Source organism: Haplochromis burtoni, unplaced genomic scaffold (assembly GCF_018398535.1).
Source record: "Haplochromis burtoni strain Fernald_Lab_line unplaced genomic scaffold, NCSU_Asbu1 Contig_521, whole genome shotgun sequence".
Lineage (NCBI taxonomy): Eukaryota > Metazoa > Chordata > Actinopteri > Cichliformes > Cichlidae > Haplochromis > Haplochromis burtoni.
This window is the reverse complement of record NW_024582882.1, coordinates 218010-232000: the sequence shown is the minus strand read 5'-3', so window position 1 is coordinate 232000 and position 13991 is coordinate 218010. Positions and strand designations below refer to the sequence as shown.

General features: G+C 41.5%; 1 protein-coding gene across 2 annotated transcripts in view; it reads left to right on the top strand.

Moving 5' to 3' along the window:
* Positions 1 to 13991, top strand: part of plppr5b (phospholipid phosphatase related 5b) — a 97941-nt gene that overhangs the window by 25252 nt on the left and 58698 nt on the right. For both annotated transcript variants that reach the window (XM_005947524.3, XM_005947523.3), the window contains exon 3: positions 8508 to 8758. In XM_005947524.3, the coding sequence (XP_005947586.2) occupies positions 8508 to 8758 (251 nt within the window). The remainder of the gene's footprint in view (positions 1 to 8507; positions 8759 to 13991) is intronic.

The following is a 13991-nucleotide window of genomic DNA, read 5'->3' as shown; positions in this document are numbered from 1 at the left end:
TCCTGCCTGCACACAGCCGAAACATGACAGTTTGGTTACCATCTGTCCTTAGCTGACTTGAGCTAGTAGTACTTTCTACAATCTAGGTTGTGGATTGACCCAGGAGCTACATTTCCTCCTTTGCCTGAAAAATCCTGTGGCTGGCACCCTAAAAATCTATTTATTTTTTTAAAGGGTAGAAATAAGGTTTTTGCTACTATCATCTAATGGGTCTCAGGGCTGTCAGTTTCTCTTTACAGTAACATTAGTAGCAGCTGTTATTCCAAATTATAAAGTACTCTTTAAAATACACAATCTGGAAATCCCATTTTATGCAGCATGCCTGCCTGTGTCGATTATGGTGCATTTATGCATGACTATGGATAAGTACTTTGGGCAGGCTTGTTGGCACAGTGAGTGAGCACAGATGAATGAATCCCAGAAAGACTGTGCTGTGCTGTGTGGAGTAATGAAGGCTCCACGTCGCCTGTTTGCTTGGGCCTGCCTGAATCTCTGAGCCTCAACGCCAAAAGATTCCTGAGTTGATTTGACTTTTAAGCTGAGGAGTTGCTTTGGGGTGTTAAAAGGTATCAGCACAAAGTGTTAAAAAGTGAAGCAAGATAGAGACCTGTTAGCTCCGCTGTTGTAGTTTTCCACTTTTTTATTTTGGTTATGATACATAAATAGTGTCAAGATATATGACATGTGTCTTCACATTACTGAAAGAGCCACATTTCTGATTAGTCAGTGTCAGCATGAAAGGCTTCCATCTGGGACTGCAGCGAATGCCGAAGCATCTTTCAGCTTGAATTATTCTATAACAACCAACACTTGTTTCCAAAACAAGACGATGCATAATATAGCAAGTTTGGTGATAAAAGTCTGAGTGAACCTCACATTCACACAGATGGGATGGCAGATGGGCAAATGAACAGCTGTGTGTTGTACGGGACATCACCTCCCATCTCTAGCAGTTTGCTTCCTTGAAACATTCATTCACAGCACCTGCTGTAAAACTGATCTAGGCACATGTTACTGACTATAAATCACTGGATCTCTAACTTCACTTTAAACCACACGTGTATCTTCCTTAGCTGTAAAAAGTCCGTATTTGCAATGTTTTTTTGAGATTTTAAAGTGCGATATCAGGGACGAGTCAAATAAAGAAAGAAATTAGGTAAATATGAATCTTACATACATAAGGAAACAGTAACACTATATTATCTAAGTTGAATGAAGAATAATAAGTACACTCTGACTGGTTGTCCTATGCTTACTACACCTTACACCTACAAAAGGACTGTTGGACTATGGAGACCCATTTGGTCTCAATGGTTTTTGGTCTTTGAGGCTTTGGTGACTTTTTGGCATTTTCCACCTCAGCAGTTGGTGAAACCGCTCGGTGATTTTCCATGGTCTCCACGCTGTGGTTCATAAATGCTTCCAGGGGGGTTAGGACTCATTATTTACATGCTTGGCTGGATGCTTGACTCAAAACACCTGGATTTAAAGTTTAAGAGATCTATTCCAATATAGCATAGCACAACTAATCTCCTGCGACGATCTCTGTAGAAATGTTACATGATTTAAGGAAAGCCTCATATCATGATGATATTTCTGTAGCAACACCATGTGTTAATGTGAACACACGAGACAAACCCAGAGATGTCTGACATTGACAACTGTGTGTCCACCTCTGATAAAGGTTCAGTAAAAAGGGAGCTACTTCAACAAAGCAGTGATCTGTACAATATGTGAGAAAAGTCTTTCTGGTAAATCTGGAAACAGCAAACTTTCATCAATGGAGTGCAGGGAGAGAGAGGACCCAAAAGTAGACACCCTCAGCAGACTGGGCTGGACTCTGAGTGAGCCTTTACTGGCTGATGAATGCCTTAAAAGGAAACCGAAAGCAACTGGAATAACAGCCAGGAAGCATAGGAACTTAGAAAAATGAAGGGAGGATAAGCTGAAGTTTGAGCAAGAGACAAAGAGAGTCTGGGACAATAAATATGACTGAAGTGGAACGGTAACACACACAAGATTAGACTAAATACAGCGATGGAAGAAAAAACTGGGACAGGAGCTAAACTAAGCAGGGACAAAACTAACACACATTTTTCAGTTTTATTGTGCAGCTCCTGATGAGTTGCAAGGTTACTTTAGAAGTTGTTAAACTGAAGTGTTACACAGTTACGTTTGTACTTCTCCATCCATCCATCCATTTTCTTCCACAAAAACCACACTTCACATGAACTCCATATTCCTCTAAACTGATTTCGCGGTTCTTGGAAGGCAGACTTGATCTGTGCTGGTCAACCCCCGGATAAGCTAAAGAAAATGGATGGAAAGATTCCCAGGCCAACCGAGACATACAACCTCTCCAGTGTTTCCTTGGTCTGCCCCGGGGCCTCCTTCTAAACAGTGTCCAGGGAAATCATTACTTTCTGCTCACATTTGGCTTGTGCTGTGGCACTATATTGCTGCAAATTAGGCAGAGTGCCATCAGTGACAATAGCTTATTTGAAAAGGACACAATAACATTTTCCTTGAAATATTGGGATATTATTTTGAGGCTCTGTCCTCTTGTCAAAGGGGACCATGATGGCACCTTTATTGTGCACCACTGACAGGCAAGATTAGGACCCATAATGCAGAATTCAGCAAGGCAGACACAAGTTTAAAACTTAGCTCTTACTGATGGTGATTCACAGGTAAACAATCCAATCACGGGTCAGGGCAGGAACAAACAAACTGAAAACACAGACTCGAGGAGAGCTTGTGGATGAGAGAGCACACACACACAACACTAAGTCAAATCCATTTAGGCTGCAACAAGACCAAATGTGGAACAAATGAAGCGCTTTGATGCACTGTACACCTGCGTTTGTAGTGTGATGAAGAAAAACGATGAAGTAGCATCAGTTTCCTCTGTGTTTGTCACAGACCAGCTCACTTTGGTCACCACAGTGGCTCCTGCACGTTTTCTTTGGTATTCTTGCGTCTTTACAAATATTAGAGCGTGCTAGTATTCACACCTGACACATTCCATGTGTTTGCATTTCTGCATGTGTGCCTGAGTGTATCTGTTCATGTGCATAAGTATGCATGCTCGCACATGTTTGTAGCCAACATTTGCATGATGTGAACCAAGCCGTCTTGCAGCTCCATAGCCTTAACACTCAGGCCAGGCGTAGCTTTGCATAATGACTCACAGGCTGTGCTGCTCAGGGAAGATTATATTTAGAACACAGCCGAGGGTCGTGGTGCACTTGTGCACTCATCTTCAGGAGTCTGTTTTACCTCTGTTGCTTTGCTTGTTGAACTTTACATTTATAAAGTTCATGCTCAGCCTACTCTGTAAGTGACATTATGTAAAACAGTCCAGATAACATCAATATTTAAAAGTTTTGAGCCCGTTGGGAGCACACTGCACTGCAGCTTTAACCTTTTTTTTAAGTGCACCACTGCTGCTTACAGAGGTATTTTCTTTTCAGCTAAAGTCTCTTGAAGTCTTCCCTAAGCTTCTGGAATTTGATGGAGCAATGTGTAACCTGAAAAAAGCACTGATGTCAGCATCATCTGTAGCTGTTGGGCGGACTGCAGTATTGTTCATGTTTGTGTGCTGCTCACACTCACATGATGAATTAGTATCGGCTAAAACATTGCTCAGACATGGTACTGTTGATTCTGTTCATCTAGACATTGTCAGTGGCTCATCCGAGTGTCACGCGATCATACTCTAAAGACCTCACAGTACCTAATTTTCCTAATAGAGCAATTTGCTCTCAGGCTTACTCATGGTTCCTAGATGGTAAGTGGTTAATGGAGTGTTTCCTATATAATGTTTTTTCTTCTTTACTTCAGCACTTCAGCACTTTGAGCGCTCATTGAGATAATTAAACGTAGAATGGGAGGAAGAGCTTTCAGTTTTCTGTGGAACCAGCTTCCAGTTTGGATTTAGGAGACAGACACTATCTCTACTTTCAAGATTAGGCTTTCCTTTTTGCTAAAACGTATAGTTAGGGCTGGATCAGGTGACCCCTGCTAGTTACACTGCAATAGGCCTAGGCTGTTAGGGGCTTCCCATGATGCACTGAGTGTTTCGTCTTCACTCTAGACATGGGGTGTCCAACTCCAGGCCTCGAGGGCTGGTGTCCTGCAGGTTTTCGATCTCACCCTGGGTCAACACACCTGAATTCAATTCAATTTTATTTATACAGTGCCAAATCACAACAACAGTTGTCTCAAGGCACTTGAAAGTAGAGATAGGAAAAAAAAAATAAAATAAACTGGAAGCTGGTTCCACAGAAGAGGGGCCTGAAAACCAGCGGCCATGCAGGTCTTTATGTCTTTAAGACATTCCTGCAGTTTAACTCATTGGTGTGTGTTATCTGGCTTCATGGACAGATAGAGCTGGGTGTCATCAGCATAGCAGTGAAAATGTATGCTATGTCTTCTAATGATACTGCCTAAGGGAAGCATGTATAATGTAAACAGAATTGGTCCTAGCACTGAACCCTGTGGAACTCCATAATTAACCTCAGTGTGTGAAGAGGACTCTCCATTTACATGCACAAACTGGAGTCTATTAGATAGATATGATACAAACCACTGCAGCACAGTACCTGTAATACCTACAGCATGTTCTAATCGCTCTAATAGGATATTATGGTCAACAGTATCGAACGCTGCACTGAGGTCTAGCAGGACAAGGAGGCCTGGAGTTGGACACCCGTACTCTAGACTTTTGATTCCCACTATTGCATGTAATTAACTTTTGTCTAAACTCTCCTGCATTGTGTGTTGTTTGCTGTTTATGGTCTTTCCTTTCTTCGTTTTTTTCTTCTAACTGGTTGAAGAAGATGCTGCTGCTGTCTGAGCTCCTTGTTTCTGTAGTGTGTGTTATTTGACACACACTGAGATTATTTTCAAACCTTAGGCCTCTTCCCTATTATGTATGTAGTGTTATTCATTCATACAAATAATCATTGTTTTCTATTCAGCTTTTGATGTTTTCTGATCCTTTAGCAGCTTTCCTGCATGTCTTCAGTGAACATTGTTGCTTTTCTTTCCCTTGCCAGTGCAAAGGATTTGTGCACTAATTCTTTCATATCAGACCAGAAGGGCTGATTGTCTTAATAATGCCTGCTGGTGAAGCTTATCAGCAGTTTGAATTGTAAGGGGCTGTTCTCAAAAGCAGCTATAGAAACACAAATAGGAGAGTAAAAGAGCCCTCAGAGAGATTTGTGATATTGTTGCTGCTGTGAAAAACTCATTTTCAAAGATTAAACACTGTTTAGAATGTGATATCACCTGCAGCGGGTCGGAAACAGAATAAGAAAAACATTAGGCTTATGCTATTTATTAGAACTTTATTCAAATTAGAGGACTGTCTCCTTACTGTGCGTTGTAAAGAGTAATTGTGTAGTGAGCAGCCCCTAGTTTGATTTGTGTTTAATTTAGTGTAGGAACATGAAAGTAGATGTTGGTCTGACTGGACCAGACCTGGCAGATACTGTTTACTTTGCCCTTACTCCTGCATTCTTAGATTCTTTGCTAACTCTAACCCTTTGTTTAGCTTGAACACTGTTTTCCAGCCCTCTAACTCAGTTAAAGTCAATGCCTTGAAGGTGTCGTATCTGCTGGTTAGTTGAATTGCCAAGACAAAAAAAAAAGCAGTTCAACATTGGGGAGAAAAACAGGACATATAAGTAGAAGTTGCTAACGTAAATGTTAACGAGCTTCTGTGCTTATGCGTTCTTCAGTACTGACGAATTCTTCGCAATTACTCAACGAGCTCCACGGGGGAAAATGAAACTGAAGTTCAGTCTCTGTCCAATAAATACATTTCACAGTTAAATCAACACTTTCACACGGTGTCACACTGCGTATTGCTGTTGCATCTTTGTATTTAACACTGTGTCCAGTATTAGGACTTACTTACAGCTTACTACAGCTGAGCACTCCAAAAGTGTTGCTTATGAACTTGGGGGGATCTGGGAAACTGTGATAACAGTGACTCTGCTGCACATCACACTGCAGCACTTTGGAGATCAAATAAGAGGTGCACTGCCTCACCCGTCCTCACCCTCCGACACACAGATATGCACCAAGAGAGGAGCGACTACACAGAACAAACAAACTATACAGCGGCTCTGCGGCAGATCATGGCATTGTTTGAAGCAGGCATTAGATTTATGCCCTAATAAGCAATTTTGATCATCTCTCTCTGTGTTCCCTACAACAAAGAGGAAGAGGGGGGATGGGTTCGCTGTAAGCGCCTCCACATTTTCCACACTCGCTTCAGAAAGTGGGACAGAGTCAAAACGATGCGTTGTGCGACGAGCACTTGGTGACTGAGTCACATGATGCTTGACAAAACCTATTTGATGCTTATTAAGAAAATGACCTGTCGGCAGTAAGCCTCAGTGGCTCTTGGGGGATGACAAAGGAACCGCAATGAGTCACGCAGTGACATTTAAAACTAGAATCCGTGAACGAAGAAGAAAGATATGCAACACTAAACTGTTGCAGTGCCGCCTGTCTGTTAATGTCTCGCAGCACACTTCATAGCCTTGGCTGAATTAGTTTTGCAGCAGCACAGACGCTTGACAGTGATTGGAAAAGCTTCTGTGGTTGACCCAGCAACACATCATGGAACCTCGTATACATATGTGTGTGTTTTTGTGTGGTAAACACCTCTTTCAGTGTGTGTGTAAGAAGCGATTGTCCGACTCGGTGTCAGTAGGTAATTTAGCGCGTCAGCGGGCTGGACTCCTGTACGAGGGAAGCTGTTATTTCCGTTAAAGCCCTCCATGCTTGGTTGGTTTGGTTAGGAGCAGCGTGAATGGGCAGTGGCACCTGGGTGATGGTCACAGTGGGTGTGTGATGGTGAGCAGCAGGGGATTTTGTTCAAGGCCGGCTGTGTGCAGACTCACATAGGAGTGAGGAACAGAGGAGATGAACAGGCTGCTTACAGAGGGAATTATTCACACTGAAAGTACAAGTAAGCTGAATGATTTATGTCCTGTCCTTGTTATTTTATGGAGCACTTTTCCAGTGTCGCAACACCATCATTCTGTTGGAAGATAAAGCACAGACAGAAGAGGCAGCACAACGAGGTTACTTGTGCGAATCACACATTTTTCTTATTGCAAATGCCATTTATTATGTTTTGCTATATAAAAATAGTTTCTATCTCTCATTGTTAAAGTAGTGCTGAGAAACAAAACCATTGTCATTGGGAGCTATAGCATTAGCCAGGATAAATGCCTATCCCACAGAGGCATATTACAGTGTATATATATGTATGTGTGTATATGTAGGGATGGGTATTGATAAGATTTTCATGATTCCGATTCCATTTTCGATTCTTTATCGATTCTTTTAAAAAGGAGAATACTAAGGTCAATTAGCTCAGAACTTTGTTTTATATCTTCTCTTTGAACAAGAGAAATTTAGGAGTAACATGGCCTTACAAACCCAACAGTGAGATCTTAAGAGATCCACAGCCTACGGCTCTTCAATGGGGTGTCACAGGGTCCCCAGGAAAAAAATGGTAAATGTAAAATAATAAAATAAATTTAAATTTAAAGTTCATGCATTTATTACTTCTTATGGACTACTGTAATTCATTATTATTGGGATGTCCTAAAAACCAACCTTTAGTTAATCCAAAATGCTGCAGCTAGTGTACTGACAGGGACTAGAAAGAGAGAGCAGATTTCTCTTGTATTGGCTTCCCTTCATTGGCTTCCTGTTAAATTCAGAATTGAATTTAAAATTCTTCTCATCATATATAAGGTCTTGAATAATCAGGTCCCAACATATCTTCATGACCTTCAGTTTTCAGGCCCCTCTTCTGTGGAACCAGCTTCCAGTTTGGATTCAGGAGACAGACACTATCTCTACTTTCAAGATTAGGCTTCAAACTTTCCTTTTTGCTAAAGCATATAGTTAGGGCTGGACCAGGTGACCCTGAATCCTCCCTTAGTTATGCTGCAATAGACGTAGGCTGCCGGGGATTCCCATGATGCACTGAGTGTTTCATTCAGTATGTGTTTATACACCTCTCTGCATTTAATTATTAGTTATTATTAATCTCTGGCTCTCTTCCACAGCATGTCTTTGTCCTGTCTTCCTCCCTGAACCCTAACCAGTCGCGGCAAATGTCCGTCCCTCCCTCAGCCTGGTTCTGCTGAAGGTGTCTTTCTGTGAAAAGGGAGTTTTCTCATTCCCATTTGCTCAAAGGGTTCATTTGATTGTTGGGGTTTTCTCTTTTTTTTTTGTAATGTTGTAGGGTCACCTTACAATATAAAGCGCCTTGAAAAGCTCTTGTTGTGATTTGATGCTATATAAATAAAATTATATTGAGTTGTGTTGAACTGAGGAATATCAAGTTTCACAAAATCTGACTGTATCTCATTAATATTAATTAGCACCTCACTTTTCAGTCTCAGTACTATCTATGTTGCTGCTAACAGCGGCATTTCTCTTGTTAGTCTTAACATTTTTTTGTGTGTTTCCAGGAGTCTACACCTTTGGCCTCTTCACTGTTGACATCTTTGTCAACGCAGGGCAGGTAGTGACAGGAAACCTGGCACCGTACTTCCTGACTGTCTGTAAGCCAAACTACACAGCACTGGGTTGCCAGCAGGCCCTGCGCTACATCAGCCACCAGGAGGCCTGCACAGGAAACCAGGACGACATCCTACGTGCCCGCAAGACTTTCCCATCCAAAGAGGCTGCGCTTAGCGTCTATGCTGCACTCTATCTAGCTGTGAGTTTTTCTTACATCCAGCCATATGTGTTTAGTATAATCCTTTTGTTGTCTCTGATTGTATCACCTCCGTTTTGTTTGCGAGGGATCTGACGTTGGTGAGAAAGATGGATGGAAACAGGGTTTGTTTTGTTGTTTTCGCTGCTGGACGTGATAGCCCTGCTCTGCATCCCTGCTTTTGTTTCCGTGTCACCTATCTCTGCACAGTCTGTGTCGCTTGCTGTTCCCAACAGTAACCCACAGGGTGCCTGGTAGTCTCACAATCTCAGGTGGGTTACTGCTATGCAGCAGAATTCATGGTTCCATTTACCACAGCAAGTCTTCTAGGTCCTGAGCCAGCAAAACAGCCCCAGATCATCACAATACCACCACCATATGTTACTGTTGGTATGATGGTCCTTTTGTGAAGAGGTGACTTCCAAAAAGTTCAGCTTTGTCTCGTCAGTCCACAGAATATTTTCCCCAAAAGTCTTGGAGATAATCAAGATGTTTTTTGGCACATGTAACACTGTTGTGTTCTTTTTGGTTAGCAGTGGTTTCCTCCTTGAGCTCTCCCATGGATCCCATTTTTCCCAGTCTCTTTCTTATTGTTGAATCATGACCTCTGACCTTAACTTAGACATGTGAAGCCTGCGGTTCCTTAATTATGTTCTGGGTTCTTTTGTGACCTCCTGGATGATTGGTTGACGTGCTCTTGGAGTAATTTTGGTAGATCAGTCACATTTTATTTATATAGCGCTAAATCACAACGGTTGCCTCAAGGTGCTTGTGTAGTGAGATAGCCACAGGCAGGAATGATTTCCTGTGTTGTTGAGTGGTGCATTTGGGCAATCTTAGTCTTTAAGTAAGGCTGGGCGATATGACCCAAAATTCATATCTCGATATTTTTTAGCAGGATGGCGATATAAGATATATATCTCAATATTTTTTTAAAGCCATAAGGTACGAACAAAAAGAGAGTTCTTAGTCAAAGCTGTGTCCCAGATGGCACACAGGCACTTTTATTAACATACAGCATAGATGTACATGAAAAAAACTACTCAAAAATAAATTATGAGTATTTATTATATAATAAAAGTGCTCCATAAATAAAAGAAAACTGTTGTTTTTGTGCATAACAAAGAGCTCACAATTGTGCAGTCAAAATGTAAACTAAAAGACGCTGAGCATAATAACAGAGACAGATTTCACAGTTCGTGACTGACAGCCTGGAGTTTGAAATCTGCTTCATAACCGTGTCTCTTACAGGTGCCATTTATGGTCCTTATACACACACAATACGGTAATATTACGCTGAAGCACAGTACGTATCACTTCGCAAGGCTCCTCGGTAGCCGTAATGCTCCGACTATCCATCAAGCCGGTGCAGCTCCGTAGCTTAGCAAAGTCGTACTAAAACATTGTTGACCCTGAACAACTAGAATTCATACATAAGGCGCACTGTCGATTTTTGAGAAAATGTAAGGATTTCAGGCCATGCATGGCGTTAGTGTGGTTAGCTTGTTAGCGTGGTTAGCTCATTAACACGTTGATGCCATCCAGCCCCATGCACGGGGCGATGCGCAGTAACTCGTTAACGGAGATTTGCCGTGTTCATCTTGTCGCTGCCTGCAGGTGAAGCGATGGGGGAGGAGGGGGAGTTGTGTTCAGTGAAGGAGGGGCGAGGTCGAGTAACGTTGCGTGGACGAAAGAGAGGCAAACTTGTGGCTCCACAACTATAATTATAACGTAACATAGACTATATCGATATAAAGGATATTGTCACATCTTACATCTCGTATAAAAATATATCGATATTTTTAAAAAACTCGATATATCGCCCAGCCCTATCTTTAAGTGAACATGCCCCTGTGACTGGCTAGCACCTCATGGAGTGGGTGGGAGGCATTTTGCAGCATTGTCCTTATCTTGGAAACCATGAAACAGCATAGAGGATGGCATTGATCACACAGACTCAAAGAATATCCTGAGCATGGTCCGATGTTAAAAGACCTCTGCTACCTTGGCTCTGGCCTGTCCTGCACTGTGCAGTGATGCTTTTTTGCCAGTCCAGTTTATTGTTTATCAAACTTACCTCATACAAACACTTTTTTCCATGCTTTTTTGCTCAAGTGCTTTCAGTCTGACATTCACACACATACATACACTGATAGATGCATCGGAGAGCAACTTGGGGTTAGTATGTGACCAAAGAATATTTGGTCCTGGAGACTGAAGCAGCAACAACAACCTTCCAATTACTAGATGACCTGCTCTACCTCCTACAGCCATCCTGTGTGACTGTTGATTTATCCTTTAAGCAAAGCACAACAATGAAGCCTTTTCAAAAAAGCTTCCAATGCTTTCTGATGATCTGATTTGTTTGATTTTCTGTGTCAGAACCAATATGTACCCAAGTGCCCATAAGTGATCGATGCATGGCTTTGGACGATCACTGCCTGCCTGCATGGTGAGGAGAACAGATTGTCTCTGTTATATAGGTCATTTAGCACAGGCCAATGTGTGTGTCCAGGACATACATGCAGTTTGCACACACTGACACACACAATACTGCAACTCCAAGAAGATGATGAAAATTATCCCTCTTGTTGTCTTAGTCATTACAGCAATGCCAGGGTCAAACACAGCAAAGTCTGTTGAATCAGCTGTAATTGCTCCTAGAGCAGGGCGATATGACCAAAAATATTTATCACCATATACATTTGAAAATTTGCGATAACGATATAACTGACGATATAATTGACACTAGACAAAATACTTTACAACTCCACAACTTTATTAGTGCAAAAAAACCAACCCATCAATGTATTTTCACTTAAACAAGCAGCTGTTTTTTACGTGCATTAAAGTTATATAAAAATGTAACACAGCAAATGCAAAATCCTCGCTGACAGTTTAACCAAAAGGCATTTCCAGTGGAAACTGGCCGACATATCCTCAGCATAACCATGTATAATATCCACAAAACTTAAAAAGAGGTTATACACACACAATACAGTAATATTATGTTGAAGCACAGTACGTATCACTCTGCGAGGCTCCGCCTACGATAGCCATAATGCTCCGACAATCCATCAAGCGGTGCGGCTTCGTAGCTTAGCAAAGTCGTACTAAAACATTTGACAGATTTTCGAGCGCCGTGCACATAAAATCGTTTCGAGGTCAGTAAACACAACCAGAGTTCATACATAAGGCACACGGGATTATAAGGGGCTCTGTCGACTTTCAGAAAAGTCAAAAGGATTGATTTCAAGTGTGCCGTATTTTCCAAAAAACACGGTAATAACGACGGCCTGCTAGCATGCGCTACCAAAAATAGTGCTTTGTTGTAGAGCAGGGCGATATGGCCAAAAATATTTATCACGATACATATTTGAAAATTTGTGATAACAATATAACTGATGATATAATTGATGCGGAAAAAAATACAACTCCACAACTTTATTAGCGCAAAAAACAAACAAACATCCATTTATTTTCACTTAAACAAGAAGCTGTTTATGTGCATTAAAGTTATATAAACATTTAACAGTGCAAATGCAAATTCCTTGCTGAAAGTTTAACCAAAAGGCATTTCCAGTAGAAATGGGCTGACATATCCTGAGCATAACCATATATAATATCCACTGAAGTTAAAAAGAGGTGCTTTGCAACATTAAACTGCAGTGTGCCAAATAAAAAAGTCAAATACGTATTTTTGTCAGGAGTTGTGTGTGGAGGCGAGGAAGAGATGACCCAAACGCTGGACTCACGGTGCGGAATGACGAGGATTTATTGGAGCGGGTGAATGAACAAAGCAGGAACGGCAAGACTGACTAACTGACTGAATAACTGAATACAAACGGGAACGACAATACTGGCAACATCAACATCAATGACACAACAAAGAACTGGTGAAACCAAGGAACTTAAATACACAGGTCGAATGATGACAATGATTGGAAACAGATGAGTACAGGGCTAAACATAATCTGACTAATGACACAAGAGACAAGCTGACATGGGAAAAACAGGAAATGAGAACATTAATGTGGCAAACTAAACTGAACATCAACAAACTGAAATCACTCAACGACCCAGGAACCTTGACAGCCCTTCAAAGGCCGGCACCCGACGGCCGAAAGAAGAAAAAAACAGAACAAAGTTGGCGGACGGGGTCCAGGACGGAGGGACAGAGTCCGAAACAAAACAGTTCGGGGGGCAGCCACGCGGCCTGTGGCTGAGCCAAAGCAGTTCTGGTGGCGGCCACGCCGGTGGCAATGGCGACTACTGAGCAGGTCCGGTGGGCGGCCGCAAGGAAGATGGCGGCGAAAAATATCTTGATGATAAAAATATTCTCTAGAATGACAAGACAAAAGTTGAACTTTTTGGGAGGTTTGTTCCTGTTACATTCAGCATAACACTAACACAACATTTTATAAAAACAGTCATCATACTAGCGGTCAAACATGGTGGTGGTAGTGTAATAGTCTGGGGCTGTTTTCCTGCTCCAGAACCTGAATCATTTGTTGTAATTAATGGAAACATGAATCCTGCTCTCTAACAGAAAATCCTGAAGGAAAATGTTGTTAAAGGAATTCAGCAGAGTGGGCCAAATTCCTTTCACAGTGATATAAAAGACACATTTCCTGTTATTGCAACTGCTTGATAACCCCACAACCAGTTATAAGGTGTAGTGGGCAATTACATTTTCCTGGTAACATTTTTAGTTCCAGGTGTTTTTTATTTGACTTTGTTTTCTTTGCCTAATGTTAAAATTTGTTGATCTGAAAAATGTAAGCGTGACGCATATGCAAAAACAGAAGACATCAGGAAGGGGCAAATTTATTTTTCCATGAATTTCTCATTACTTGCTTACATTCATAGTAACCAGTTCCAGGCTGTGCTGTTTCAGATAAACAGTGGGTAGTCGTCAAGTTGTGCAAGTGCCAAAATTTGGATTGGGACATTTGTCCTTAATCATCGTTCTAGCAAAAAATGTTATTTTGCTTGAACTTGGCAAAGCTCTAACACAAATAACACTAAAATCTTGTGCATTTGAAACAGGTTCCTGCCACTGTAAGATAGCTAGCATTAGCATTGGCACTGATGAGAATTAATTGGTGTCTCTTTTGATTATCATGTACAGAGATGGGCAGTAATGCGTTACTGTAATCTGATTACTTTTTTAAAGTAACGAGTAAAGTAAGGGATTACTATTGCAAAAACGGTAATTAGATTACCGTTACTTTCC